The sequence below is a fragment of the Monopterus albus genome, unplaced genomic scaffold, assembly GCF_001952655.1.
Source record: "Monopterus albus unplaced genomic scaffold, M_albus_1.0 scaffold260.1, whole genome shotgun sequence".
Classification (NCBI taxonomy): Eukaryota; Metazoa; Chordata; class Actinopteri; order Synbranchiformes; family Synbranchidae; genus Monopterus; species Monopterus albus.
The window spans coordinates 1271178-1286089 of NW_018128140.1; the positions used below are offsets into that span (position 1 = coordinate 1271178).

The 14912-nt window shown below is 47.0% G+C and overlaps 3 protein-coding genes across 3 annotated transcripts in view; all 3 read right to left on the reverse strand.

Annotated features, from left to right (window-relative positions):
- npr1a (natriuretic peptide receptor 1a) overlaps positions 1-4634 on the reverse strand; it is a 40210-nt gene extending 35576 nt beyond the window's left edge. The window contains 1 exon segment of the mRNA XM_020621444.1: positions 4483-4634. Coding sequence (XP_020477100.1) covers positions 4483-4496 — 14 coding nt within the window. The 5' untranslated portion in view covers positions 4497-4634.
- Positions 4635-6068: 1434 nt separating this feature from the next.
- On the reverse strand, positions 6069-10158 carry LOC109972528 (zinc finger protein 569-like). Its single transcript, XM_020621452.1, has 2 exons — positions 9659-10158; positions 6069-8316 (listed from the first exon to the last, which is right to left on the reverse strand). The coding sequence occupies exons 1-2, from the start codon at positions 9957-9959 to the stop codon at positions 6206-6208; spliced, it is 2412 nt and encodes an 803-aa protein (XP_020477108.1). The 5' UTR covers positions 9960-10158; the 3' UTR covers positions 6069-6205.
- A 2288-nt stretch (positions 10159-12446) lies between these two features.
- Positions 12447-14912, reverse strand: part of LOC109972534 (gastrula zinc finger protein XlCGF57.1-like) — a 3986-nt gene continuing 1520 nt past the window's right edge. Inside the window, exon 2 of the mRNA XM_020621466.1 lies at positions 12447-14520. Coding sequence (XP_020477122.1) covers positions 13019-14520 — 1502 coding nt within the window. The 3' untranslated portion in view covers positions 12447-13018. The remainder of the gene's footprint in view (positions 14521-14912) is intronic.

The following is a 14912-nucleotide window of genomic DNA, read 5'->3' on the forward strand; positions in this document are numbered from 1 at the left end:
GTGACCGTGTCTGCTGTGAGGGGGAGGGGGCTGGTGGGCGGTGACTGCTCAGGAGCTGTGGGATGTTGAGAAACCACCATGACAGTGGGAGGAGGGGCAAGGTCTAGCTGAGGTGTGAGCAGCTCTGGCTGCAGGTAGACAACTGACCTGGAGAAGTAAGTTGGGGGGCTGGCAGGGTGGGGGTTGAGGACTGGGTAAAGTCAAATCTATTAAAAAACAGATTCAGTTCATTTGCCCAGGCCTTGTCCCCTGCAGCCTGGTGACCATCTCCACTTTTACCATGACCCGAGATGTGTTTCAGGCCTCTCGACACATCACGCACATTATTCTCCATGCTCTGCTCCAGCTTCATCCTGTAGCTAGCATCCAGATGTTAAAAAAAAGCATAATACCGACCTCCTTCAGGAGCTGCTGAGATTTCTGGGAACTAAGCCATCATGCCCACATGCTCATATGGGCCCCGAGTGTGTTTGTGGGGCCACAGAAATTAAGCTACAGTATGTGCAACACTGTTTGTTTACAGCAGTGATGTGGTGGTAACATGAATAATAAATAACCTTTCTATGGATGTTATGAAAAATATCATGACTGCATTGTGATGGTAAACGGAACAGATGAAAAGTTAAAAAAAGTACTTGATGAAAAGTAGAGCTGGGCTTTAAGCTTGTAGTAACGTAGTGTGTTTCTCTTCTTCACAAAGGAGATCGTCAACAAACACAATACCTAAACCTGGTGTGTGTGTGTGCGCGTACGTGCACGCAGCCTTCAGTCTTATGAAAAGGCTGAGAAACAGCTGCAGACCACAAACACACAAACTCAAACATTAACACAACTAAACATGTCAGGACTGCAAGGTGCACAAGCGAGCACCTTAAAGACACACAGTGTTCTACAACACATAACACACAACAGACACACAACAACCAGGCTAGAAGGTGAGACTGGTTCCCAGTACAGTGTGTACTGAGGGGAGAACCACAGTATTTATGATTTACTTATGAAGCAGGTGATGTACTTAAATGATCTTTTGAGACTGTCATTTAAACCCTGTACAGCCCTTTTCACTTTCAATATTTTTATTTTTAATTTCTACTTATGATTCTGATGTGTGTGGTGTTTGTGTTTATTCCTACTTTGTGTAGTTTGACAATCACCTTGTGAGGAAACACCCTTCATCAGTGAACCTGATAATAAAAGGCCCGTTTGGGAACAAGCTGATCACATTATCTTGTCATATTTCACAATTATTAACAGTTTGACGATCAATAATTGATCAGATCAGAAAAGTGATTAGTGCTATCATTTTTCGTCATTATCGATTTATTTCCTGATCACCACCTTCATTAATCAGTGAAGCATTTGCCTGAGAACTGTTTGACGAGACATTTGTCATCCGATTATTGGGATCAGTTATCAATTACCGATTATTTATACAGGTGACAGACAAATGTCTTGCGATCAATGAATTGATTAATCGGTGTAGCGCTCATCAGACTGTTGCTAGCGTTTCTGACCTGTTCGTGTGCTTCTGTCGTTCATCAGGTGGTTTCAGACCAAAGTCCCGGATCTTTACCCGCTCACAGCTTCATGTCTCCCGCAGCACAGAAAAGAACAAGAAGCGGGTGTTTCCACAGCAACGAACCAAATTGAACGAGAGAAGTTCGGGACCGGGATCCGGTCTCACTGTCGTCCCGGACACTGTCCTTGTGCCCCGGGTCCAGTCTCCCGGTGACTATAGAAAAACCCACAGAAACGAAACAACGTCCCAGTAATGTTCCAGGTCCACTGGCTCCGGTCTGAGAGGCAACGGCGGGCACGCGCACACACGCACTTTTCTTCCTTTTGGGCAGTAGGCACGAGGGTGTACGCGCGTGTCGTCTACAGCGGGAAAATTCAATTACCCTGTGTGTGCACGCCTGCGCGTGCATGGCCTCATGCCCCTTCCTCCCGCCTCTGTGTCCTGCTTTGATCGTTTAGTTCAACATTTCAGAGTAAAACGAATCAGACTTTAAAGGGACATTGACAAGCCCTGCCTCGTTTATCATAGCAATAGGTTCTGCGTGGTTGAGGATCCTCCTGTGGCTGAGGGGTCCTCCAGTGTGTTTGTGATCACCTGGTGGCTGTGGGGTCCTCCAGTGGCTGTGTGGCCCCTGGTGGCTAAGGGGCCCCTGGTGGCTGTGGGACCCTCAGCTATATGTCACACAGACATATATAAATACATATAAAACATGAACTGGTTGTGTTAAAGTGCCATTCCACATCAACTTATCAGACACAGTTGACCTACTCTGCCTGACTACGCTGCCCGCCATACTTTTACAGGGAGAGTCTGCGGTTCTGATTTTGGGGTTAAAAACTGCTGAAACCTTAAGAAACTTCTTATAAAGTTAAAGATACTAGCTAATGTCTCTTCAGCCCAGAGGGTCCAGTGACACCATAAACTGCTCCTAGCTCTCCCCCTCCCATCCTGTTTCCTGAAGCTACGTTGTGAACTACAGATGCCTGCAGCCTCCAGTCCAAATGACTTTTGACTAACCTTGATAAACCGTCCCTGTGACAGACTGGCAGCCTGTCCAGGTGTACATTCTGTCATGCGACCTCCGTGACTGCAGTGGGTGACGACTGTTTGAACTGAATGGAGCAAAGTGATTTCCAGCCGTGCTCTCAGCCTGGTGAAAGAGTCTATGACAGTGCATAGTGGTGCAGCACCAAGATGAGGATCAGTGGGTTTTTATTCAGTGCTACCTCAGACAGCGACATCTGTCAGTTCTGAAAAGGTACAACATCAGCAGTCCTTCATGTGAGAACCTTCAGTGGCATGAAGATGAGTGAACATTCTGTTCATGGCTGCCCATTCACCGAAAGCGGTTTTAGACGGTTTTATTGTCACGTCTGGTCCCAGCAGCTCTATAGGTCAGTATCCCAGCGCTGTGGCTGGTCAGCGTGTGCGAGTCTCAGCCCAGCCTCCTCCTATGTTCTAACGCCTGACAGTGGACCAGCAGCAACCGCCGGCCCCTCGATGCCTCACACAGTATTCACAGAGCGCTTTGCTTAACACAGATGTTTGGTAGCGTCTGACTTCATGTGGCCTGACCGTCCCCTGCTCCAGGGACCCATCACGACGCACGAACTGTTAACATTTTCTAACACTGACTCTGGTCCAGTTGTTATGATGTTGTATTATGATTGTAGTGTCTGCTCTCTCACTCCTGACTGTTAATAATAATAATAATAAACATCATTTATATAGCACTTTATAACTCGGGGAGCCCAAAGTGCTGCACAAAATAATGATAACTATACACTAAAAACAATACTAAAACCGACAGAGCACTACTAAACCATAACCCAATAATCATAAAATATAAAACATGTGCACAATGCCCTTCAACGGCAAATAAAACAAATTAAAGCTCGAAAGCTTGTTTAAAAAGATACGTTTTTAATCTAGATTTAAAAACCGTTAGCTCGGTCGTAGATCGGATCTCTAGCGGTAGTGACTGTTGATGAGGCTGAGCCTGATTCTTCCTCACTGTGCCACTCACTCTCCTTTGAATGCTAGTTTCCTTCAGTAAATACAAAACTAACTAATGTGTGTTTGTATTTTCCACACAAAAGTAAAATGTATTTTTGCTACAGTCCAGAGGCTGGAATCTGCAGAATAGCTGAGTAAACTGATGCCAACCTGAGGGATCCTGTTGCATATACATCATCCTGGGGGAGAGTCCAGAAATGGATCCGGTCTCAGATTCAGACAGAACATGTTGCAAAATGTTTGCATTTATCAATGAAGTTCTGAACTGACATTACAACTAAAGGTGCAACATCAGACTCAGCGTGTGTGTGTGGCTCATAAAGTTAATGGGCAACACACACACAATTCACTGAGTGTGTTTTAACAGGATACACCCAGTCGACCAGGAAATCACTTAGTGACACACAAACACAAACTCTCCCTCTTTGTACCTCTTCCTGGAAATGACCACCACCCACCTACACACACATTCCAAAAAAAATCTCCTCTAAATGAAAACATTCTTCATTGCTTCTTTTGTTTTATGGTAAATAATGCACTTGAACGCAGCACACACGCTTGACAGTCTGCTCATAAAAGAACATAAAAATAAAAATAAACATAATACATAGTAATGGCAACAAATCAGTTTCATCTTAACAGAAACCCACCAGCACAGAAGTCATTTTAAGGTAAAAGTCAGAGCTGACTTTCATGGTCACTGGCACATTTACAGGGCTGTGTACCACTACACCGTACCAGTCCGTTGAGGGCCTATGCTGCCTCCCACCGCTCAAACCGGTGTCACCGGCTCATCTGACTTTACATCACGTTTCACAATCTGTGCCTGTAAGCTGCAAATTCATTATCAAAACTCAGTGACAATCTGACAAACTGTTTCACCTCGTCAAAAGCTTTTATGAATAATCTTTCCCACCACCTGCTGAAATCCAGCTTTCTGTTCTGACCTGTTTCGCAGCATCACACGGAACTACTTTGTCCCCTCAGTTGCCGTGGGTGGGCCTGGTCTCTCAGGGTGGCTGGTCTTCAGAGGGCTGACAGTCCTCCTCCACAGTCCACAGCGAGGCGGGTTGTCCCTCGCCTGCTGTTCTTCTTCTGAACACTTGGGGAATGAACCATGGAGATTTATGGTGGACTGTTAATAACGCCACGCAGTGTGAATGGCGCCTCAGTATTAACAAGTGCTTTACTGCACAACTAGAACTTTTACTACACGTGTACTGTGTGTCACGTTTACAGGTGGTTTGTCTGCAGTGAGTGTGAACAATTCTTAGGATCCACGAAGCCTGTTTGAACCATCGTTTCCCCTGTGTACTGTGCTGTGTGAACCGTCTTGCCCTGTATGAGCAGTGTGTTGTGTTGGTGGACCCAGAGAACGTGCTTTTGTAGTTCTGGCGCCAGAAGTTGGCATCAGGGATGAACTGCGAGTCTTGTTCCCAGTTTTTTGAAGGGATGGATATTGCTGGGTTGCAGGTGCACATTATCTTATATAATTTGGACAGTGATTTTTTTTTTGTAATGATAATGATATTGATAAAGGGGGAAGATCTAAGTTTGATGATTTCTGAATCGAGGATTTGCTCTGTAGAAACCCTGATAATGTGGTGAGAGTATTGTGCGGGTTTGGAAGCAGGGATGAGAAAGCTTCTCACAAATGGGAGGTCTGTAATGTTTGTTCTATGGCTACTGGTTGGGGCATTAAACTAAAACCTGTGATGGTTCCCAATTTATCTGAACCGCAGCAGCGACACCTGGTGGGGAAAACCTGCCATGTCACACTTGGCAGACATTTTCTTTCTCACACCAGCAAACGGGGTCTGTGGGTTAGTAGATGTCCTGGTTCATGGCACCGAGACACACGCAACAGTAATAGTGTAGAACTGTGAGTGCAGGCTGTAAAATAATGGTTTCAGCCTTCAATGAGAGTAACAACTCTGGAGCAAACCTTCAGAAAACAATCTAGATTCCTCCAGTGAAACAAATGAGAAGTTTCTAAAAAAGGTCATGTTGTTGAGCTCTTAGATCCGTCAGGAGCCAGGTGTTTCCCATCTCACCCTGCAGTGCCTTGATCATGAGTTTGTTTATGGATCCATGGAACATTTCATAGAGCACAGGATTAAGTTTCTTGAACTTCTTCATTTGATCAAAGACCATTCAATGATTCCCAGAATATTTAAAGAATGCTGGGAACTCATTAAGGACCCATTTTAATATCTCAAGGACGCGAGAGTCAGTGAACTTATTCAAGGAAGGTACGAACATTTGAAGGACAACAGAAACGTGTTCAGTGACTCCGGGAAAACCAAACACTTTATATTACTGTGTGATTTGATTTTCAATTTAAAAAAACATTTATTTTTATCAGTTTATTTTATTCAGGCTGCACTATGGCATCATGTTGATTTCAAAATGTTGCCTTTTTTTGAGGCAAAAACTTTTTAAAAAGAAATAGTTTTGTTTTTTTAACATCACAGTAAACACTGAAAAACATGTTTATTTTCTGAAACTGAAAAATATGAAAATACAATTTCTTTAAAATATTTGAAAATTTGACTATTTTATTGTGCTTGATACTGGACCTCATTTTAGAAACTGTTGATGAGAGAAGAACCACCACAGCACATTTCTGTGTAGCAGTTAGTAAAACCAGTCTGACGACTGATCTGCACTTTACAGCTGTATGAAGTCTGGCTGCAGACCGTCCTGCCTCCTGATGGGCTCTTTGCCGATCCGGACATCCAGGTGGACTTTCATGTGGATGTCTCGGGAGCGTTTCTCCTGGTAGCTCTTGCCGCAGACCCTGCAGCTGTAGGGTTTCTCTCCGGTGTGAGTCAGCAAGTGTTTCTTCAGGTCATTCTTGGTGACAAAGGCCTTCCAGCAAAGGTGGCAGCTGAATGCTCGCTCCTCCTTGTGGAAGCGGATGTGAGTCTCCAGGTATCCTTTGGTGCTGAAGCTCTTGTAGCAGAGGTTGCAGGTGAATGGCTTCTCTCCAGTGTGGGTCAGCATGTGGGCGTTCAGCCCTCCCACCTGCCTGAATGCTTTCCCACAGATGCGGCACTGGAATGGCTTCTCGCCTGTGTGGATCCTTTTGTGCACCTCCAGGACATGGACCGATGCCAGGCTCTTCCCGCAGGTCTCGCAGGAGACACGGTGGGCCAGTTTGTTCCCGGTGTGGTTCCTGATGTGCGTCGTCAGAGCACAGTTATCCATAAACGTCTTCCCACAGAACTCACAGATGTACGGTCGCTGCCCACTGTGGGTCCTCTTGTGGCGCCGCAGAGCACCAGGCCGTGGGAAAGCTTTACCACAGACACTGCAGCAGTATGGTTTGATGCCAGTGTGACTTCGCATGTGAGTCTCTATGTTCTGGTAGGCTTTGCCACAGACGTGACAGATTTTACCGGTGTCCCTGTGGGTCTGCAGGTGGTCTGTGAGAGTCTCTGACTGTAGTAAACTTTCACCACAGACGCCACAGACAGATTCTGCTGAGTGGTTACTTGCATGTTTCCTCAAACCACCTTTACTCAGGAAGGATTCACCACACAGTTTGCAGCAGTGAGATGTCTGAATTGACATCTTGCTGTTCTCAGTCTCAGACTTCAGGTTCTGAGAATCTGCCAACGCCTCAGGGTCCCTGTCCTCGTGGATCTCCCATAAGTGACTCCTGCTGTGAGTCTTCAAGGCACTGCTCTCGATGAAGGTCTTCCCACAGTGCTGGCAGGTGTACGGTCGCTCTCCGCTGTGGATCTTCTTGTGGCGCCTCAGCGCTCCTGGTCGGGGGAAGTGTTTGTTACAGATGCTGCAGCGGTATGGTTTGATCCCAGTGTGGCTTCGCATGTGCATCTCCATGTTCTGGAAACTCTTCTCGCAGATGCTGCAGGTCCCGCTAGTTTCTCTGTGAGACCGCAGGTGAGTCAGCAGACTGTCAGGTGAGTCCACCTGCTGTCCACAGACACCACAAATGCTCGGAGACTCCCTGCAGTGCGTCTCAGCGTGTTTCCTCAGGAAGCCTCGGCTGTGGAAGGAGTCACCGCAGACTCTGCAGCAGAGCGAGGCTAACTGAGACGACTTCAGTCCAGAGTCCTGCCTTTCATCACTCTTTGGTTTCTCTGACTGACTGTCCTCATCCTTTTTGTGGGTCCTCAGGTGATCCTGGAGCAGCTGGTTCTGGGCGAAGGTCTGTTCACAGATGGGGCACTCATTGGCAGTCTTCCTGCTGTGGATTTTCTTGTGCCTCCTCAGCGCTCCAGGTCGAGGGAAGCTCTTCCCACAGATGTCACAGCTGAACGGTTTGGCTCCTGTGTGACTCCTCATGTGCGTCTCTATGTTCTGAAATGTCTTCCCACAGATCTCACATGTCCCGCCACTGCCGACAGTTTCTCTGTGAGACCTGAGATGGTCCAACAAACCGTCTGAGGACTCAAGACATTCCCCACACACTCCACAGAGACATTCCTGGTTGTCACAATGAGTTTCCACATGTTTCACCAAATTCCCTTTGTGGCGGAAAGTTTTTCTACAGACGATACAGCGGTGAGTCGCCGGGCGGTTGGGAGATGCTGCTTGCTGTTTTCGACCACTGGACCATAGTCCTGCCACTGGTCCCATCCTGTCTCTGTCTTTGTTGCAGGAGGACTTGTTAATTCTCCTCCAGTCATTGTCACAGTCAACTGCAGAGGCGTCTGAGGAGGCAGGGCTGGGTGGAGCTGTAGGGACGGGGTTAACCTCAAACCGTGGTGGCTGGTTTTGATCACAGCAGAGAATTGATGAGCTGATGGAATCTGAAAGGAAAGGAAGCAAAAGTGAAAGTGAAGATAAATCAGTTCATCCTGAGCAGCAAACATGATTCCAGCTTCAAATCTCTGTAACTGAAACTGTTGTTCCTGCTCCTCCACGTGAACCTGTGACTTTAGATTCTGACACAGGGTTCGACACTAACCACGGTCCGATGGCCTGCGGCGACTAAGAATTGCTGTGTGGCAACCATATTTCCCCAGCAATGGGCGCGCCAAGGCCACCAAGCTTTATCAGTGCTCTGCTGAGGATGAGAGTCTATGTCTCAGACCCCCTGTGGTTCACTGCTGTGATGTCGGCACTGCTGGAGTAGGAGTGAAATGTAGGAGTGAATGGAAGCAGGAGTTTAGGTGGCTAGAATATAACACAACTAACATGATGTACTGAGGTGTGCACGTACAAGGACAATGCTGGAAGGGAGGGGGTGTGTATCAGACACAGGAATGCAAGAGGAGCGAAAAAGAGGAACAGAGGATATGTATTGTGTGTTTTCAGAGAACCTGCTTTCAGTTTAAATAACTGTAAAATGAGAAATAAGGCTGGAAGTGTGTATTATAGGTTTCTATTGCTGACATGACCGACTCCATCTGATGCTGTCTGGCTACACTCTCTCCTACCACCACTTTGCAGTCACTAATCTCTCTCAGATTGCCTCATCTACACAGAATGTAGTCTACCTGTGTACTCCTACCTCCACTTTTATGTTACTCTATGTTCCTCCCTCTTCTGGAAATAGGTCTTAACTACAGCCATTCCATCCTCTTAGCAAAGTCCACCACCATCTGTCCTTCTAGGTTCCTTCCCTTAACACCAAACCTGCCCATCACCTCCTCATCACCTTTGAAGTCTGCTCCAATCACCACTCCCCCGTGGACATTACGCTCTAGTAATAGGATTATCTATGGCTGTAACATTCACCCCGTTCAAACAGCTGCTACTTCGCCGTGATTCTGCCGCACCAGAGAGTAAAGTGATTATATGTGACCGTGTGGGCAGTTACACTTCACTAACTCTAATGTAAGTAAACTTTTCACCGAAATGTTTTCACGCGGCCCTGAAACCGAGCCGCCACTTAACCGGGCGCGTGCACATATGCGTGTCATAGGTGCGCTCCTGAACCTCAGCAAACAGCACTACACCTCTGGTTATATCTCACACCCGTTTCCATGGGAACGACCTGTGACACCTGCTGATAAGAGGTCTCTCGGCACTACACCTCAGCTACCTTCTTACCTCAGGTGAGCTTCAGCCTGTCTTACCTCTGGTCACCTAGCAACAGTCCGCCAACATGGCGGCGGTCTGTAGAAGAGGGAGCGGGCTTGCACTCACCTGTCCGGTTCAATCGGACCACCGGACTCAGCACGACCTCCAGCAGCCGGCTCTGCCGCTCCAGCTGCCCCCGGTACTCCTCTACCTCCCGCTCCAGCAGCCCGACGATCCGCTCCGCCGCTGCGGCCAGCCGTTCGTTGAGAAGCAGCCGGAGCAGGTGGAGTAGGCGTCTTCCGGAGGATTCGCCGCTCCGCTTCTCCAGCAAACCCAGAACCTCCTCCCCGACCCGCCTTAACTGCTCCGACACAGACTCAGTCAGGGCCCGGTGCCCGCAGTACTGCGGGGTTTCAGCCAGAGACATACCGGGACAGAGCTCCGTTCATCGCCCAGCAGGAAGAAAAACATCCCGGGCCTGTTCCGGGTCATCGGGTCACACCAAGAGGAGGGAGCCGGAGTCTACCCCCTCGTGGAGCGGAGGGCCTAGAGCCATGTACTAGTACTGCTGGTACTAGTACCATACTACTGATAGCGAGAATAGTCTACGTGTCCCATCAGTCGGTCTGCCTTTCTTCGTATCGCACCTCCCATACGGGTTCACGCAATTAAGATACATGACAATAATGTAAGTAATCAGGTTACTTCTCTCTGTGGTACTGTTACTCCTATTTCTGTATCTGAGTACTTGTTCCACTAATGGTATTAGTTCTCTTCAGGCTCATGTCATATTTTTTTTCTGACAAACAGTTTCAATACAGTTTAAAAACTTTGAATAGAAAAAACAAAAAATGAGTATTACTTCACATTTGTTTTGCTGTGTGGAAACTGCTTTTAGAAAATATTTTCAAAAATATTTTCTTAATTTCTTTTGATGGCCATCAATAAACTTTAAGGGTAAAACAAGGAGAGAGGCTTTATTTTAGCCCGAACATCAAACAGTCAATCTCAAACATCCGATCTCTGACAACAGAGACATCTGGTAAAAACTGAAAGAAAAACATTTAATTTTAGCTTCTTATCTGATTTTGGCAAGAATAAACTTTATTCCAGGAGTCAAGACCCTGACTGAAGAAACCAGATTTCAGTTTTACAGTTTCAGAAATCTCTGTCTCACAGGTTCATCATCAACACCTCTCTGATGTCAGCCAAGCCTCATCATCAAACCCATGTAGGAAAACTACTGATGGGAACAGACTGGGTTCACTACCAGTGCTCGAGGCGGACCCGTCCGGAGTCCCTTACACTGACGTCACATCAGCAAAATTTTCCCAGACCACAGGCACACAGGTGCTGCAAGGACTCACTTGCTGGTCTGTTACACCTGTTCTACACCTGCCCCCGTTTGTCTCAGGCCCAAACATCAGAAGCATTCAAACTGTTTTTGTTGTTCTTATGACAACGATCTGTCCCAGGAAAAGTAAGTCTTCACTGCCGACTCTCTGTAAGCAGTGGTATCTGAGGCCTGGGTGAAACTGCTGAACTGCGGAGAACTCCTGGAAACAACCGGGCCCAGGGCGGAACCATTAATTAATAGATTGATCAGATAAACAGCACAATAATCTATAGTTATTTAGATCATCAGTTAGTTTAGAGGTTTTTATTTTTTGGAAGAAAAACCGACAAATTCTGCAGGTTTGACAAAGCCAGATGAGTGATGGAATCACACGGGAATATTCTTATCTTTTAAACACTTCAGAGACCAAACGACCAGTTGATCGATCAAACAGATAATATGCTAATGAATCAGTAATGAAAATAATCTGTACCGGTTCCTGATGCTGACGAGGGCTGATTCAGATGAATTTATTCTTCTATCCACTCCTCTTTCCTCCTCGGTTGTTGTCGAGGTCTTGCTTCAGTGGGGAGGGACTGGGTGACTCCATCGGGGTTTGGATTTTCTGTAACTGGTAAATAGCTTTAAAAAAAAAAAGAACTTGGACCTTTTTCTAAAGTAATGCAATACAAATGTTCTAGTGCTGAGACTCACTGTGATGCAAAAACCTTGGAGCAGTGCACGGATCCCGGGCCTGTAAGACTCACATTAATGTTCTGTTTGTGGTTAAACAACAGTCGGGTGATATAATACCACCCTAAGTATCACCCTGGAAGGTTTAATATTAGTAAATCATCATAATATCAGTTAAACAACAGTCAGGCAATACACCAATCAGCCATAACATTATGACCACCTGCCTAATACTGTTTACATAGGAGTCAATGTGGCAGTTGGTTGCCACTTGTGTCACTCTGCAGCTCACTGTGCATCCTCTGTGAATCCATCTGCTTCCACAGTTCTACTGTCAGGAAGAGCACAGATGTGTCTACAATTCAGTGAAAAACTTATGTAAAAGGAGTGAAAACTGTGGTCGTGAGGACGGGTTAGAGAGAATGTTTGACAAATCCAACAGCCTCACCGCTCTAGGTGTGATAACACTACAGCCCATGACTCTTTCTCTTCATAGAGGCCAGTGTACAGTGTTTCTCATTTAACCATTTTAACAAAGATTCAAATAAATTTTAATCTTTTGAAAAGTACAAATGGAAGTTAAAAGTTTAATCTACAGTAGATCAACCTCATCATCAGTGAGCCGTAGGCGTCCATGACCTTGTCTCCAGTTCACCAATTGTTCTTCCTCAGACACTGTTGGTAGGTACTAACCACTACAGACCAAGAACACCCACCAAGACCTGCAGCGTGGGAGATGCTCTGACCCAGTCATCTCACCATCACAGTTTGGCCCTTGCCAAAGTCACTCAGATCCTTACACTTGCCCGTTTTTCCTGCTTCCAACACATCAACTTTGAGGACTGAATGTTCACTTGCAGCGTAATATACCACCCACACTGACAGGTGCCACTGTAACAGATAGTCAGTGTTATTCACTTCACCTGCTGGTGGTCATAATGTTATGCATGATCAGTGTACAATATAACCCTAGGTATCACCCTGGATGGTCTAATATCAGTCAAGGTGTTACTGTAAGTGTTGGTATGGCTACAACAGCTGTTTATTTTCGATTCTTCTGCTGATTCATTTCTCAGTGAATCATTTAAATTATGAAAGGTTAAAAATGATGGAAACTATGGCACTCACGTGGTGACATCACAGCCCAGAGCTTTAAAATATTCAGTTATTATACAGTTAAATATTCACTTTTTCACTCAAACAACAGCGGTGGTTCATCAGCTAATTGCTCCAGCTCAGGTGTTGGACCCGTCGCACCTGAGCAGAGATTTGCTGCCACCTCTCAGTACCTGACAGACTCCAATCTAAAGCACAACAGTCCTGAGGTCTCACTTGATCCAGCGTTACCTGGTACCAGAACTTTGTTACTGACAGAGAAGTTAGTCTGGAACTTGTTGCTCCGAGTCTGACTCTATGAGTCAACAGTGTCGACCGCGCAGAACCAGAAGACCTGTCGTCTACAGCTGGGCAAATCTTGAGTAGAAACTGTCCGTCCTCCGCTGCTGTGAGTCCTGATCCGGCTCCGGTTGAGCCTCGTCCTCCTCTGCTGTGTGGACTTTGAAGTGTCCGTTGAGCGACCGTTTGGCCTGAAAGCTCTTGCCACAGACCCTGCAGCTGTATGGTTTCTCTCCAGTGTGGATCAGTATGTGTCTCTTCAAGTCCACGTCCTGCATGAAGCCTTTCCCGCAGACCTGGCACAAGAAGCGTCTCTCCTTGTTGTGGAAGCGGACATGAGTGTCCAGAGTTTGTTTCTGGGTGAAGCCCTTCCCACAGATGCTGCAGGAGAATGCTCTCTCACCTGTGTGGATCTTCAGGTGCGTCTTCAGGTTGCCACTCTGGTTGAAGGCCTTTCCACAGAACTTGCAGGTGTATGGTTTTTCTCCTGTGTGGATCCTCAGGTGCATCAGCAGCGCTGCATGAGCTGGGAAGCACTTCCCGCAGATGTCACAGGTATTGCTTACCCCACGATGGGAGCGCAGGTGATCGGCGAGGATTGCAGCAGACTCGCACTGGTGTCCACAGAGTCCACAGCAGCAGTCTGGGCCCTGCAGGTGAGTCTCCACGTGCTTCACTAGGAAGGATTTCCTGTCAAATGTGTCTCCGCACACTTTGCAGATATAGGATGCCACCGAGCTGCGGTATCTCTTCGGCTTGTGGGTAGTGTCCTTCTGATGAGTCTCCATGTGTCGTCGCAAGCTGTGTCCCTTCTTGAACTCCTGGCTGCAGAAACTGCAGGTGTGAACCACAGAGCCACTGTGCTCCTGCATATGTCGCTCTAAAGACGTCAGGTGGCAGAAGGCCCGACTACACTCTTTACATTTGAAGGGTTTCTCTGTGGCGTGGACATGCATGTGGGACGTTAGGTTTCCCTTCTGGCTGAACTTCTTGCCACAGACGTCACAGCTGTATGGCTTCTCTCCAGTGTGCAGCCGGACGTGGAGCTCATGTGCCAGGATTGACTGGAAAATTTTCCCGCAGAAGGAACAGGTTTTACTCCTCTCCTGGTGCATTTGTAAGTGAGCCGTCAGGTCATCAGCTGAGCCTAGACATTCGGCACAGAAACCACAGCGATGGTCTGGGTTTTTGGCGCAGACCTGCAGGACGTGTTTGAGCAAGAAGCCTTTTCCCTGCAGAGAGCGTGTACACACGTAACAGCTGAAACTCTGAGCTGGAGTCATCCGTTTCCGTTTCCGTCTGACACCAAGCGCCGGACGACCTCTTTTCTTTTTACTTGGAGGTCTGACAGTCAGACTCTGCTCAGCCCAGTCGCTGTCTGGATCACCATCACTGCAGACGACTGAGCTGCTTGGTGAGATGTGCAGGTTGTCAGTGGGGGAGTGGGAGTGAGGTGAAGGCAAGCAGGAAGCACCACTGTCAACGAGTACAGGTTTAGTGTGGTTCAGGTCCACAGGGTCTCGAGCCTGGAGGTTCTCCTGGTTCAGGTTCCCTGGCTGCACCTCTGCAAACACAGGGCAGCTGATCAGCACTAACACACCTGAAACTCAATGATTTGTTTACACACTGCTGAAAGGTATCGGCTCCTTCAGTGGATTTAGGATCCCTGTATCTGAACCAGATTTCTGCTGATGTTCTCCAGTCATCACACTTCCTCATGTACTATTTGTAATGTAATAAAGACTTTGAACTTAATCCGAGAAGATTTCTGGAGAACAAAGTCTTATGGAAACTGAGGTCAATGTAAATGTAAAACTGAGCCTAAGGGACACTTGTCATCATGAATCATCTCACTGTCACAAGTGTCTGACTGATCTCTGCTGCTGTGTGGTGAACTGTCCTCAGGTGATAACTGAGGACAGCTGATGTAAAACTCAAACCATGGACTGTTTACTC

What these genes read in the sequence shown, in the direction of transcription:
- LOC109972528 (XM_020621452.1), bottom strand. Translation starts at nt 9,959, where the DNA reads ATGTCTCTGGCTGAAACCCCGCAGTACTGCGGGCACCGGGCCCTGACT. An exon ending in GGTCCGATTGAACCGGACAG is followed by an intron (nt 8,317 to 9,658) that starts GTGAGTGCAAGC and finishes CTTTCCTTTCAG; the next exon opens with ATTCCATCAGCTCATCAATT.